We start from the raw sequence: 14,879 nt of genomic DNA, 5'->3' as shown, positions 1-14,879 counted from the left end.
TTTGTCCAATTTTTAATAATTTTAAGTCAGCCTGAGGCCCCCTTGGAAATCTGCCTCGGCCCCCTGGTTGGGAAACACGCTAGTCTGACCAGTTTAAGTGTCTAAAACCAGATATTACAAAATAATTGTTATATATACATTTTAGTAGTGATTTGCATGACAAATAACGTATTAAATTTTAACAAAGGCTGTAATCTAATATTAAAATATTCGTGATATATAATAAAGATGTTACTGATATATTAATTAAACACTTAATATGCAAATATGCCAGTGCCGTTATGTCAACATAATGTAGTTCTTTCCTGTTTACCATGAACAAAAACACATGCCAGGTTAACTGAGATGAACTCGATCAGTCCAATGAGTTTAACCCGACACATGTCGTCACGCGTCCCGTAATCCGCTTTGATTTCAGAGACAACAGCGCGCGTGTACATCACACTGCGGCATCCCTTATGGCGGTAAATAAGAGTATCAGCGGATTACGAGCCGCTTTCCATATATTCAGAAGAAATCATCATCATCACTCTGTGGGAATAATAGGCGCACCTTTCTCTAAAGGACAGGTGAGATATAAAGCCCAAACACACAGTTGTGCTGTTATGATCCAGTAGTGCTCAGTGTAATGCTCGTGTTTTTGATTGTAGAGGAGAGATGGTGTGCAGAGAGGAGCAGATCTTATCCGAGCCGCAGGATTGGTGCAGAAGCTTAAAGTGCAAGGTAACTGCACCGCTATACACAGCAGCTATTTACACTCTTACTAGCACTTAACTAGTCCACAAATAAATTCTGTTCTATACGGATATTGTTTGCTCTTGCGCCACAAATCGCATTATTCTTTTTTTTTCGCAGTCTTTTAAATTATTAAATGTTTGCATATGAGGAAAAAATATTACTGATGCTGATATAATGTACAGTAATTAAGGTAGAAATGTGGAGCAATGGCATATTAGATTTGATTTTAAATCATTTTGACAACATTTGTTTCATTCTTGGATAATTATTCTTAATATTCAGTTATGAGCTCATAGTTAAGAGACTGTATGAAATATTTGTGAGCCTTGACCACAAAATCACAAGGGTCAGTTTTTTTAAATTGAGATGTATACATCATCTTAAAATTTTCCAAATGAAGTCTCTAGCAGCACATACTAATGATAAATATTTTTTATATATTTAAAGTAGGAATTATCTTAATATCTTATCTTAATGGAGCATGATCTTTACTTAATATCCTCATAAATATTATCATAAAAAAATCAATAATGTATTGTTAGCTTTTGCTACAAATATAACCACACGACTTATGGTTTTGTGGTCCAAGGTCACATTTGTTATAAAATCGGATAAAAAAAATTTGAGGTAGCTGTCTACACCTTTGCACCTTATAGTATCTTAGAGGTACATATTAGTACCAAAGATTGCATATTAGTACGTCAAATGTATGTATTGGTACCAAATGTATACATGTCTGTATCTAAATGCTACATATTTCGACCTTAAAGGGCACTGCCCCAGTGATAGCTGACCGTTTTTTACCAATTTTTCTGACAGTGTGTAGATGTTAAAATTGATGTTGTCACACCACAGGACTGCTACAGTTAAACATTATGTAAACAACAATCTAAAAATGGCTGTGTTATTTTTAACCCATGCTGAGTAAATATTGGACAGAAGACACCGCTGGGTTAAAATCAACCCAATGCTGGGTTACCTATACTTAACCCAACTGCTGGGTTATTATAACTCTTGGTTGCATAACAACAACATTGGGTCGTTTTTAACCTTTAAGCATGTGTTCTGTCCAATATTTACCCAATAAAGGTTTAAAATAACCCATTTTTAGAGTGTATGTAAAAGTAAAACCACATAAAATATAAAACTATTCTTATGCACGCATTTTTATGTTAAACAGTATATAGTATGTGTCCAATGTTATATTAAGTACTCATGCATAATGCAACAATAACACAAACAATATTGTAAATGTGAATTGTTTTTTTTAAATATATAGGCTGTTGGCTATTGCTTTCATTACCATATGAGTAAATGATTTGAAGTATGTTACTGTACTATGAAAAAGTGATATTGCTTTAAACCCCGAGCCAGAGAGACTTGTGTCCTGACCATCAACAGCAGATCAGGGATTGCCAAGTTTGCTCTTTTATATATTTACTTTGAAGATGAAATCTAATAGGAGCAGCAACGCTGATCCAGCACCACCCCCTTTTGTATTACTGACAGATTTGTGTTACTACATTAAAGGGAAGCATGTTTGCATCTGAGATCAACAAACCCAGTTGATCTTGTTAAAAAGAGAACTCAGTTAAATTTCTCAAACGCAGATTGAAACACAGTTAGTTCTAGTTTTTTAATAGTCAGTCTACAGAGTTCAACTGTCCTAAAACCTATACCTGTGTATATCATACTCAATTACTGCTTAAAAGGCTTTGTGCCCAGCTGCACTGCTTCCTGGGCTTCGGCCGGCTCCTTGTTTCCTGTTTGCCATTGTTGGACAGACTGATTAATCCAGGTGTGTCTGACCTCAGTAGTCACAAACAAACTGATTAATCCAGGTGTGCCTGACCTCAGTAGTCACAACAACAATAATCAGACACATCTGGATTAATCAGTTTGTCCAATAATGGCAGACAGGAAACAAGGAGCTGGCTGAAGTTCAGGAAGTAGTGCAGCTGGGCATAAAGCCCATTGACACACCAAACTTGTATTTTTTACTAGGGATGCACCGATACAAAATTTCTTTGGCGATACTAAGATTTATGACATCGGATACTAATAGATACCCATAGTTTTGATTTTTACTTATTTCAAGTCTGCTGTCATTGTGGCCCAATTCAAAGTAATCACACTGTTTGAGATCTGATGTGGGTTTTTTCAACAAATTTGATTGCCAGGTTGGAGCCAATGGTGTTTTGGGCAGCGCTCCGACATGTGGTGCTTTCGCACTTTCGGCGACCCAAGTTCGATTCCCGGCTCGTAGTCATTTGCCAATCCCATACTACTCTCTCTTTCCTGTACTTTCCTGTCCTCTCCTCAATTACTGTCAAAATAAAGGCAAAATGGCCCAAAAAAAAAAAACTTTTTTTTTGATTGCCAGGATTTATTCTGTCCTGATCATCGGCTACTCTTTCAAATACTAATATAACAACATATTAAACATTAATAAGTCCTCCTCTTCTCTTACATTCATTAAAATGCATAAAATAACCCTTTATTTTTTTATTTATTCTCATTATTTAGTCTCATGCAAAGCATGCTGGGAACAGAAAAATTCCTGCCCAGTTTTAGCAATATTGCTTTAACACAAATTATTCATGTAGTTCCAACTTGAGTCATGTTCACACACTGTAAAAAAATCCGTAGAAATTGCAGCTGGGTTGCCGTAACTTACTGTAGATTTAAATGTATGTTTTTTACTGGCAATATTTAACATTTACAAGTCTTTGTCTTTATAGAGTAAAACAAAAAAAGCATCAAACAAAACATTATGGGAAACAAAATCTGAAGCAAAAAACATAAAAAGGTTGATGATGATTTCTGGTTCCCAGAATGCTTTGCATGAGGCTGTTATTGTATAGTTTTATTCTGTAGGGATAGAGACTTGTTGATATTTAAAATTTATTTAACTTTGAACAAACTCTTGCCGGTAACTAACATAAATTTAAATCTACGGTAAATTACCGGCAACCCAGCTGCAATAACATTGAAATTTCGATGGAATTTTTTTACAGTGCATAAAACACATGTGATATGCATAGAAACCACTTAATATTTTTTATGAAAACCAAAACCGATATTGTAATGGATTAAATGCCCAAATTTTAATTATACTGTAAAAAAAACGCAGCATTTTTGTCAACATGTCAACAATCTACATGGATTTTATGTTACTTTTACTTGATACATATAAGTTAAACATTGCAGCTTGATTTTCGAAGTTATGTCAACTTATCACATGCATTTATATTTTTTATCCAAAGTGACTTACAGCGCCTTAGAAGTAAACGTTTCATTAGCATGTGTTTCTGGGATTGAACCCACAACCTTTGTACTCCTGATGCAATTAAGCTACAGAAACACCAAAAGAAATGTTAGCGACTGACATTCTAGTCTTTATTTACTTCCAAAGAACAGTTTCTTAATTTTTTTTATAAAAGTATAATGGAAAATATAAAGTCAAATTGGTTTGAAATTTTTGTTTGGTTTGGTTTTTATACTCGATTCTTGATTCAACTCAATGAATATAGATTTAATACATACTATATTAATAAAAAAGAACAGTGAACAGAAGTTTACAAGTGGGTAATTAATAAAAAGAAATTGGTGACATCTAGTGAAGAAGACTAGTAATTTGATTAACGTTAATTTTACGTTCAATGTTTGCAGAAAAACAAATGGGGGGAAAAAAATCGATTCTGCTCTTTGAGAATCGATTCTGAATCGACCACGTTTTAAAAAACGATTAATCGAAAAATCTATTTTATTGCCCAGCCCTACTTTTAATTTGTCCAATATGTAGTAAACATTTTGTTAATATTGTGCACATAGTCACATATTGTGAATATTTTATCACTCCGCAGAATGTTTTGCTTATGCACATCTTTACATAAAACATTCACAGTATATAGCTTAGCACATAGCTTGTTATATAAATAAGTAACCGACTCTCTTTGGGATTATTGCGGTTCCTTGAGTTACTTTCAACAACATTCATTCAGTTTAACTTGTTAAATATCATTTCATCTAGTAGATGTTCAACCACCTGTCCTCTAAGCAGGGTTTTGATTTTTAAAAATTCACTTATTTCAGACCTACTTTCCATCTCCAGGTTGTATAGTAAAGGATTATGGAAATCTGACGTTTGAAGACATTCCCAATGATGAGCCTTTTGGAACGGTGAAGATGCCAAGATCGGTTGGCCGTGCAAATGAGCTACTCGCGGGAGCTGTGCACAAAGTCAAGAGTGATGGCAACACTTGTGTGATGCTGGGAGGAGATCACAGGTTATTGTCTTTCTTTGTTCCTCTGGTTCTTCTCCATAAAAAAAGCAGTACAGCCAAAAGTGAAATCCAACACTTCTGTTGATCTAAGCCTGTATGATTTTTTTTTACTTTCTTTAAACATTTGAAGGTAAAAACAAGACATTGAAACTTGTTTTGGGTCTCTAGTTAAGATATTGTCTGTGTTTGCTGCTTCTTACAGCTTAGCGATCGGTTCGATCTCGGGTCACGCAGCGTCCAGAAATGAGCTGAGTGTTTTATGGGTGGATGCGCATGCAGACATCAACACACCTTTGACCACACCGACTGGAAACATTCACGGCCAGCCGGTGTCTTACCTTATTCATGAACTGCAGTCTAAGGTAACTGATCATCTATTCTTTCAGGATCTTGCGTTAAAGTTGGTGTAATATGTTGCACAGTTGTTATTGTTACAGTGAATTTCATCACTAATTGCCAAACTCTTACACAAACCTTCAGCTGTAACATCCTGACCACATAGCTGGTGTGAAGTTCTTAGGATTTTACAAACAAATTGAATTGCATTTTGAAATATGTTGCAATATGTTTAGGATGTATTTATTCATATCACAGAAGATTTTAAACTCACAGTGTACACTGCAGTCTCACTGAATCACAGACAGCAATATATTAATAATTTATTAAAAAATTAGTCTATGTCAGGTCATCTCGGATTTTGATATGGAGATAAAAAATTGGATCGGGTGTTTTTGGTAGTTTTGCATTATGATACAAGAGGATATTAGCATCCTTTGTATTTCCAAATTGCATTTGAGATCTGTTGGACTGATTTACAGTAACAATCGGATTGACACCTCTGTCTTGCACACCAGGATGAAGTTTTCTGAAGCAATACCCATCAAGCAACAGCCATCATTTTACCATCTAGGTTAACTATAGACCTGATATAGTTCGGTTCTGAGTAATCCACTTCTAGTCAAAATAAACTTGAATTTGGTTACATGTAGTTTTTGCCAAAAAAAAGTGAAATGTATGATATTGCATATTTATTTATTTATTAAATCTTTTCTTGAGCTATGGTTAGACGTCTATTCAATTTTCATTGACAGTCCACATTTTGCCTTGTTTTAGCCTAAATGTCTGGGCTGTGTTTGAACTTATTTTCACAAATGTCACTTTAGTCATTTCATTGGTCTTTAACAAATTTAACTGCAAAAGCCTCTAAGCGCATGCAGAACTTTTTGGCAAAAACCTCCACTTTAAAAAAAAAAAACTTCTTTGGACAAGCACAGTTGCAAAATCACTAAAGATGCAACTACAAACATTGCAAAAGATCACACAGTGATCACACATTACATTAGGGGTCACTGTAATGCATGTCACTGCCACATTTGGGTTATATTCAGGTCCGAGTACTCACAAGGGACCCAAGTTTGAATGTGATACACTGTGGTTTTGCATGCCGCTGTTCTTACAATAGTTCTTCCGTGTACTTAGAGGACTTTGCTAAAAATTGTTCACATTATAACAATAGCTATTAAAAATATTGTTTTAAAAATCGGTTTACATCAAAGAGAATAGTGGAGTTCACACCACAACTATAAAGAATAAAGATACAATGAACAATATCGTTGGGATTACTTTCTGAGCCATTTTTTCCACCTGATTACCGATAAACCATTGACAGCCAATCAAATTTATTTGAACTTCAAGTGCATGCGCACTTGAAATGACAGTGAAGAAGCTCATTGCTGAGGTCGATTTGGCCTGGATTAAGCGGATTTATGCAAAAGTAGTTGATGAACATATAATACATGCCAAGAGCATTCGGTTAAATCCGCTTAATCCAGGCCATTCAAAATGTCATCCAAAATGTTGATGTCTTTCTTTGTTCAGTCGAGAAGAGTGTTTTGGGGAAAGCATTGCAGGATTTTTCTCATTTTAATGGACTTTAATAGAGCCCAACATTTAATACTTAACTCAACACTTAACAGTTTTTTTCAACGGAGTTTCAAAGGTCTATAAACGATCCCAAACGAGGCATAAGGGTCTTATCTAGCGAAACGATTGTCATTTTTGACAAGAAAAAAAATGCTCTTTTAAACCACAACTTTTCGTCTAGGTCCGGTCTAATGCGACCTAACGTAAGTGCGTAGTGGAGTAGGGAGGTCACGTGTTACATATATAAAACGCACATTTGGGGAGCATTGTAAACAATAAACTGCCACAAAGACATTAATTAGTATCAGTTGACATACAACAACGTAGGAACGGTCCTCTTTCAACACACTTGTAAACACTGGGGCGGAATTTCGTGTTCGTCCTCTGTGACCTCTTGACCTCATGACGTATTGCGTGGGGTCACGCTGGCCATCACGACCGGATCTAGACGAGAAGTTGTGGTTTAAAAGTGGATATTTTTTATTTTTCTTGTCAAAAATGACAATCGTTTCGCTAGATAAGACCTTTATGCCTCGTTTGGGATTGATTAGAGTCCTTTGAAACTCCGTTGAAAAAAACTGTTAAGTGTTGAGTTAAGTATTAAATGTTGGGCTCTATTAAAGTCCATTAAAATGAGAAAAATCCTGCAATGTTTTCCTTCAAAAAACATAATTTCTTCTTGACTGAACAAAGAAAGACATCAACATTTTGGATGACATGGTGGTGAGTAAATTATCTGGATTTTTCTTTTAAGAAAATGGACTAATCCTTTAAGCGTCGCCGTCCCGAATACGGGACACTTAAGTTTGCATTAATATTGTTGATGTAAATTTTAATCTATCACTACAAACTATATATTGTTGGAAAGGTCTAAGCCTCCAGAATAGACATTTCAACAGTGTTTTATAAAATAAATTATGTAGGGAGAGTAATTGATTCATTTATGAAGTGAGTGTGCCTCAAAACATTTATTTTCTGCTAAATGTCAGTCCCACCAGCAGGACCACTACATTTACTTCAATGTTTGCATATGAATTCTTATCTAATCATGACAAACTGTATATTGTTTGAAAGCTCCAAGAGTGTAGATTTAACTCAAACGCTTAAAAGGTTAAAAGTGAATTTTATTTTCTTGCCAAAAATGACAATCGTTTTGCTAGATAAGACCCTTATGCCTCAGTTGTGATCGTTTAGAGACCTTTGAAGCTGCTTTAAAACTGTAAACTGTTGAGGTCCAATAAAGTCTGCTAAATTGAGAAAAATCCTGGAATGTTTTACTAAAAAAAAATGCAATTTCTTCATGACTGAACAAAGAAAGACATAAACATTTTGGATGACATGGGGGTGAGTAAATTATCAGCATTTTTTTAAGAAAGTGGAGTAATCCTTTAATATAATTATCTTATTTTTGATGGAGGTGGTGGCGTTTAGCAGCTTTTGGATTTACGCTCATCAAATATTAAAACTTTTTCCATCTTCCTCAGATTCCCATAATGCCAAATTTCTCATGGGTGAAGCCCTGTATAGCAGCCAAAGACATTGTGTACATTGGACTCCGGGATGTAGACCCAGAAGAACAGTAAGTTTATAGACTCCATCCTTGTTATGTATTAAAATGTTACAAAAACAAAACAGATTCCATTATTTCACAGATTTTTTATTCTTTATGAAGTCTCAATCAGTCTGTATATTTCAGTTATATCCTGCAGTACCTTGGCATCAAAACCTTTTCCATGACAGATGTTGATCGGCTTGGAATAGCGAAAGTTATGGAGCAGACATGCGATCACATGTTTTCAAAGTAAGACTGAAGTGACAAAGATTGAGTTAGGATTTTAAATATACTAAAAATGTTGCAGGAAAACATTTCTGCTCTTTTATGGATCAGGGTGAAAAAACCCATCCACCTCAGTTTTGACATTGATGCATTGGACCCTTCAGTATCACCTGCAACAGGCACACCTGTAGCCGGAGGCCTGACCTATAGAGAGGGGATTTATATCACCGAACATATCTGTCAAACAGGTAAGAAGACATAAATGGAGCACAAGTTTTTATAATCATATTGTGCCGTTTTATATTGATTCTGTTTAACATATTGAAATTATAGTCAGTGATGTATCAGTGTGTGACTGAATTCAAATTTGGTCAAATAGACCTTTAATTGTATATTATTGTATATAATTTGGCCAGTTAACAGACCTGTTCAAGTTTTTCACAGAACGTAACTGCAAATTCTCTGAATTTAAATGTTGAAACAGTTGAGATAAAGCAAGTTAAAAAATATAACACTGTGCTAGTAGTTTCTGGATATTTCAATGGAAAAACGTAATATTGTGCCTTTCATTTTGAGTAAATTTGAATAATTTGTTTTCATATTAGCAATTTTATGTGTCACATTTTCTAACAAATTATTTCTTATATAGTGTGGAAAATAAGTATTTGAACATCCTGCTATTTTGCAAGTTCTCCCACTTAGAAATCATGGAGGGGTCTGAAATTGTCATCGTAGGTGCATGTCCACTGTGAGAGACATAATGCAGAAATCACAAAGTATGATTTTTTAACTATTTATTTGAATGATACAGCTGCAAATAAGTATTTGAATAACTGTCTATCAGCTAGAATCCCTCAAAGACCTGTTAGTCTTCCTTTAAAATGTCCACCTCCACTCCATTTATTATCCTAAATTAGATGCATCTGTTTGAGGTCGTAAGCTGCATAAAGACACCTGTCCTCCCCATACAATCAATAAGAATCCAACTACTAACATGGCCAAGACCAAAGGGCTGTCCAAAGACACTAGAGACAAAATTGTACACCTCCACAAGGCTGGAAAGGGTTTCGAGGAAATTGCCAAGCAGCTTGGTGAAAAAAGGTCCACTGTTGGAGCAATCATTAGAAAATGGAAGAAGCTAAACATGCCTGTCAATGTCCCTCGGACACAGGACATCGGATAGACGTGCAGATCTGGGTAATTTTTTGGACGTCATTTGGACGTCATATTTACGGCAACATTTGACGTTTGAACTGGGTAATTTTTTGGACGTCATTTGGACGTCATATTTACCGCAACATTTGACGTTTGAACTGGGTAATTTTTTGGACGGCATATTTACGGCAACATTTGACGTTTGAACTGGGTAATTTTTTGGACGTCATATTTACGGCAACATTTGACGTTTGAACTGGGTAATTTTTTGGACGTCATTTGGACGTCATATTTACGGGCAACATTTAACGTTTGAACTGGGTGATTCTTTGGACGTCATTTGGACGTCTATGACAGGCCTATGTCTATATTACATGATTAGGCCTATAAAAATGTGTTTATTTACAAATATCAGCATTATTGTACCAACATGATTAATACTTACGAATAGTCTATATTATTTATACAGTACTGTTTTTTCTGCTTTCTTGAATTATATACAAATTCTTCTCAATGTACAATTTAAAATCTGTAATTAAATGTGTAGTTCGTTATATTAAAATTATATGATCATACTAACAATTTAGTGGTTAGCGAGTGGTTAGCGAGACTTGCTTATAACCCAGAGATCGGTAGTTTGAATCCCGCGGCCGGCACGAAAGGACTGAAGTGTTTCGGTGTTGCAATGGATGGTTGAAATGCAGAGACAATCATCTCTTTTCGCTTTTTTCATGTCTATTTTCCTTACACGGAGGTCCTACGGATGTCAACCTTTAGACGTGCAGAAGACGTCGAAAAAAAGACGTCGCCTGGCGTTACAAAACAACCCCTTTTATGGACTGGATACGGACGTCCAAAAATTACATGAAAAAGACGTCATTCCAACGTCACTTTGCGCAGTGGGGGGCTCCATGATCTTAAGAAAGGTGAGAAATCAGCCCAGAGCTACACGGGAGGAGCAGGTCAGTGACCTGAAAAGAGCTGGGACCACGGTTTTCAAGGTTACTGTTGGTAATACACTAAGATGTCATGGTTTGAAATCATGCATGGCACGAAGGGTTCCCCTGCTTAAACCAGCACATGTCCAGGCCCGTCTTAAGTTTGCCATTGATCATTTGGATGATCCAGAGGAGTCATGGGAGAAAGTCATGTGGTCAGATGAGACCAAAATAGAACTTTTTGGACATAATTCCACTAAATGTGTTTGGAGGAAGAAGAATGATGAGTACCATCCTAAGAACACCATCCCTACTGTGAAGCATGGGGGTGGTAGCATAATGCTTTGAGGGTGTTTTCCTGCACATGGGACAGGGCGACTGCACTGTATTAAGGAGAGGATGACTGTAAAAAACATTTCTGTAAATAGTTAAAAAATCATACTTTGTGATTTCTGGATTTTTTTAGATTATGTCTCTCACAGTGGACATCCACCTACGCTGACAATTTCAGACCCCTCCATGATTTCTAAGTGGGAGAACTTGCAAAATAGCAGAGTGTTCAAATACTTATTTTCTTCACTGTAGTATCATTTTTATATACTGGCTACCCCGCATTTACATTGGTATCAGCACTGGCTGTTGGTTGACCACTAATTCTTATGTTTATCTGACTGGCTATTAATTGCCATGATCTATCTTAAAGTTTCATAAAGTTTGGTTTGTAATATAAATCTGACCTTACCTGTAACTATCTGGTTAACTGTTCTTCAGGTCTGCTTTCTGCTGTAGATATGGTGGAGGTGAACCCACAACAGGGCAGAACAGAGGATGAGATTAAATCAACAGTAACCGCTGCCGTGGATCTGTTATTGGGCTGTTTCGGTCGGGTCCGCGGGGGCTCTCATCCACCAGATTACAAAATGCCAAATCCATAAATCAAAAGCTTTGCCTTTGTGAATGATGATATTAGGTGCTAAAGAAACACTTGGGTATGGCTTTCTTTCACAGAGCACAAACAATCTATTTCTCTTTTCTATGCAGTACAATCAGCTTGAGAAAGTGCTCCATATATTGATTTGAAAGGTTTTTGGCTGATTTGTTCCTTTAATGAAGGCTGTAATAGACGGCAATCATAGCCCAGCATGTGATTCAGAAACATATGTATCTGTTATGGATGTCTAATGAAGGTGGCATTCCTATTGTTTTTAATTTCTATATAAAGCATCAATTTGAAAGATAAATACAGCAGAAAGCAAAGAGCTGCTTTAAATAAATAGTTCCTCTGCTGATATGATTACATGAATAGATACAAAGCTTGTGTGGACTGTTGGGTCAGTATCGGGTGGCAATAGTTTATTACTTTCCATGTGACCTTAACACTGACCATTGACTATGCGGTGTACTCATGTGGTGTATTATTGGGTCATTGACGTATTTGGGTAGGTAGTGTTCAACACAGCTGTACCTTTGGATTTGAATATCAGACTGTTTGTTCTGACACAAATGCCTCGTTGCTAAACAGTCCTGCCATAGCGAGGAAGGAGTGCAAGTTAGGAATGATAGGAAAACATGACATAGGGGATATAAAATAGGGGATAGTTCACCCAAAAACCAAGTTTTGTTGTGTTGTTTGATCCCCAATGTCTTTCTTTGTTCTTCAGAACCCAAATGCAGATTTATAAAAAATAAATGTTTTTGTGACCACCTCGGTCACCATCCACTCCTATAGTTAACCAGAAAACCCTTCAAAAGGACCCAAAAGTGTTAATTTAACGTCACTTGACTTGTGTCATATATTTGAATTGTCTTGAAGATATTAAAATATACGACTTCCCAGGTGAGTAAAAGTGCTCTATTTTTACATGCTAATTTTGTACATAAAGCTCCGATCCGTAACTTTTTTTCAGAAAAAAATTTACAATGAACAAAAATCAGTTATTGAATATGTAATTAAAAAAATCTCCTTACCCCAATTCACAATGGCAAGCTTATAATAACGATTTATAGTTTGAGCTCTCAGATTTCCAGGGAAAAAGTTTGAAAAACGTCATTCGTCTTTGCGTGATAACGTCATGTCCGTAAACAAAGAAGAGGAGCCGGAAAGTTTTGACCCGTGTCTTTCTTTCAGTGCAGTTTCTGTGTCTGAACAGAGATTTTGTGCACTAATTTTGTACTTAATATGTATAATAAAGCAATAAGCCCCAAGAAGCAGTGGGTTGCCAGTGCATTTTATAGCGGCTCAGGGGCGTTGTTAGGCACGACGCGAAGCGGAGTGCCTAAAACCCCCTTAGCCGTTATAAAATGCACTGGTAACCCACTGCTTCGCGGGGCTTATTGCGTTTATAAAACGGTTGCTTCAAATTATGTATAGCAGGATTTCATATAATAAAACACAGCAAATAAGTTGTAATTATATTAGTACAGATATTAGTCTTCCGCCAAACAAAGTAGTTCCTCAGACTCAAGTGTGTCTGCAACAGAGCGGTTCCCAAGCAAAACAGACGGAGCAAAGACACAATGAAAATATGATTCATTAAGACTGTGGTGTTTATTTTCATAAATTAACATTCATCTAATTTATACATTAACATTTATACCGTGCAACTGTTGACGTGTGGATCAAATATGCTTGGAAGCATGCTTAACACTTTCCCTGCCAGCGTTTTTTAAAAGAGTTGCCACCCAGCTTTAGTTAAACATGAATGCCTTCCAGAAAAATGTTCTTCTTTAGATATATAAACATACAATATATCAAATGAAAGAACAGACCCTCTGCTTTCAAACAACAAAATAAAAACGTTTCACCCTACCTTCAATTGTTCTTTTATCCTCTCAAATTTCGAGCAAAATGTTGGGATAATTCCATTTCTGTGAATGACTTTTGTTAGAGATCCGATTCAGATCGCTGATCAAAAAATACACTTGAGTTTTAAAGTGTTGAGTGAAAGCATCAGTGTTTGTGTAAGATCGCCACCCAGTGGATAATATACGGTACAACTACTCCTCACGGAAGCATTAATGATTAATCAACAAGAAAACTCAACAATATTTATTGACACTTATCTGGATATCGCCATTAATTGTTGAGGATTATAATTAATACAATATAATATAATTAGCCCACCCAATAAATCAAAATTGACAACAAAATCCGACATTTTGACAGTTATTTTCTACAGTACACAACAACAGTGGCGCAGTGATACAAGCTATGTAATACGGTTTGAGCCGTGGGTTTACCGGTGAGTTTTATCACAGCTGAGAACGCGTTTCAACCAATCAGAATGAAGAACCAGAACTGGCCGTTTTATAATAATGTATTTAGATACCACTTGTAGTATATTTGAAACCATCTTTGTTTGAAAGATGGGTTCAGGGGCCTCATTTATAAAATGCTGCGTAGAAACCATCCTACATTTGATCTTACGATCATTTCTCAAAAATGTGTACGTGTGATTCATAAAACGAACGTACGCACAGAAAACATACGCACGTACCCCTTTCTTTCAGATCTATAAATCGCAAATGATCTTGAACTTGTGTGCAGCTGAGCAGTTTCAGATCTCCGCCTTTAAACGATGCCTAATTAATTGCATTGGCATTTAAAAGAGCGTCTGTCAATGTTTAAATCTTTTTCGAGCAGCAAGAATGGCTTTATATTAAAAAAAATCGGACAAGCAAAAGCGCACACGCTTTATAAATGAGGCCCCTGGTTTACTACAAATGTTAAATTTTAAATACAGAGATACTAGTATGTAAAAAGCACATTTGGTTCATGTTTACCGACCCCCTAAGGTGACATTGGAGTAAAAAATCAAAAGTTTTTCTTCATGTGCTCACGTGAAACTTTCATGTGCTCGCGCGAAACCTTCATGTGCAGAATTTTTTTACGTTTAGATTCGCGCGCGATAGTTTCACTTGAGCATGCGAAACTAAACTTTATTTAATTTTTGCTCCATGTCCCCTTAGGGGCTCCGTACATATTCATGGTTTCTTAAGGGACAGGTTTGTTGTTTTGCACTTGGAGCCCTGTTTTCGGATTGTTTGTGGTGAAGTAGAGCG

General features: G+C 36.1%; 1 protein-coding gene across 1 annotated transcript; it reads left to right on the top strand.

Moving 5' to 3' along the window:
• The first annotated feature begins 348 nt into the window (after positions 1-348).
• Positions 349-13,010, top strand: arg1 (arginase 1). The gene is made up of 8 exons (XM_055175328.2): positions 349-569; positions 651-723; positions 4,853-5,027; positions 5,227-5,386; positions 8,432-8,526; positions 8,644-8,748; positions 8,836-8,972; positions 11,589-13,010. The coding sequence occupies exons 1-8, from the start codon at positions 459-461 to the stop codon at positions 11,750-11,752; spliced, it is 1,020 nt and encodes a 339-aa protein (XP_055031303.1). The 5' UTR covers positions 349-458; the 3' UTR covers positions 11,753-13,010.
• The last annotated feature ends 1,869 nt before the right edge of the window (positions 13,011-14,879 follow it).

This window comes from Misgurnus anguillicaudatus, chromosome 4 (assembly GCF_027580225.2).
Source record: "Misgurnus anguillicaudatus chromosome 4, ASM2758022v2, whole genome shotgun sequence".
Taxonomy (NCBI): domain Eukaryota; kingdom Metazoa; phylum Chordata; class Actinopteri; order Cypriniformes; family Cobitidae; genus Misgurnus; species Misgurnus anguillicaudatus.
This window is presented reverse-complemented; position numbering and strand designations above follow the sequence as displayed.

What these genes read in the sequence shown, in the direction of transcription:
- arg1 (XM_055175328.2), top strand. Translation starts at nt 459, where the DNA reads ATGGCGGTAAATAAGAGTATCAGCGGATTACGAGCCGCTTTCCATATA. An exon ending in ATGCTGGGAGGAGATCACAG is followed by an intron (nt 5,028 to 5,226) that starts GTTATTGTCTTT and finishes TGCTTCTTACAG; the next exon opens with CTTAGCGATCGGTTCGATCT. An exon ending in TTCATGAACTGCAGTCTAAG is followed by an intron (nt 5,387 to 8,431) that starts GTAACTGATCAT and finishes CATCTTCCTCAG; the next exon opens with ATTCCCATAATGCCAAATTT.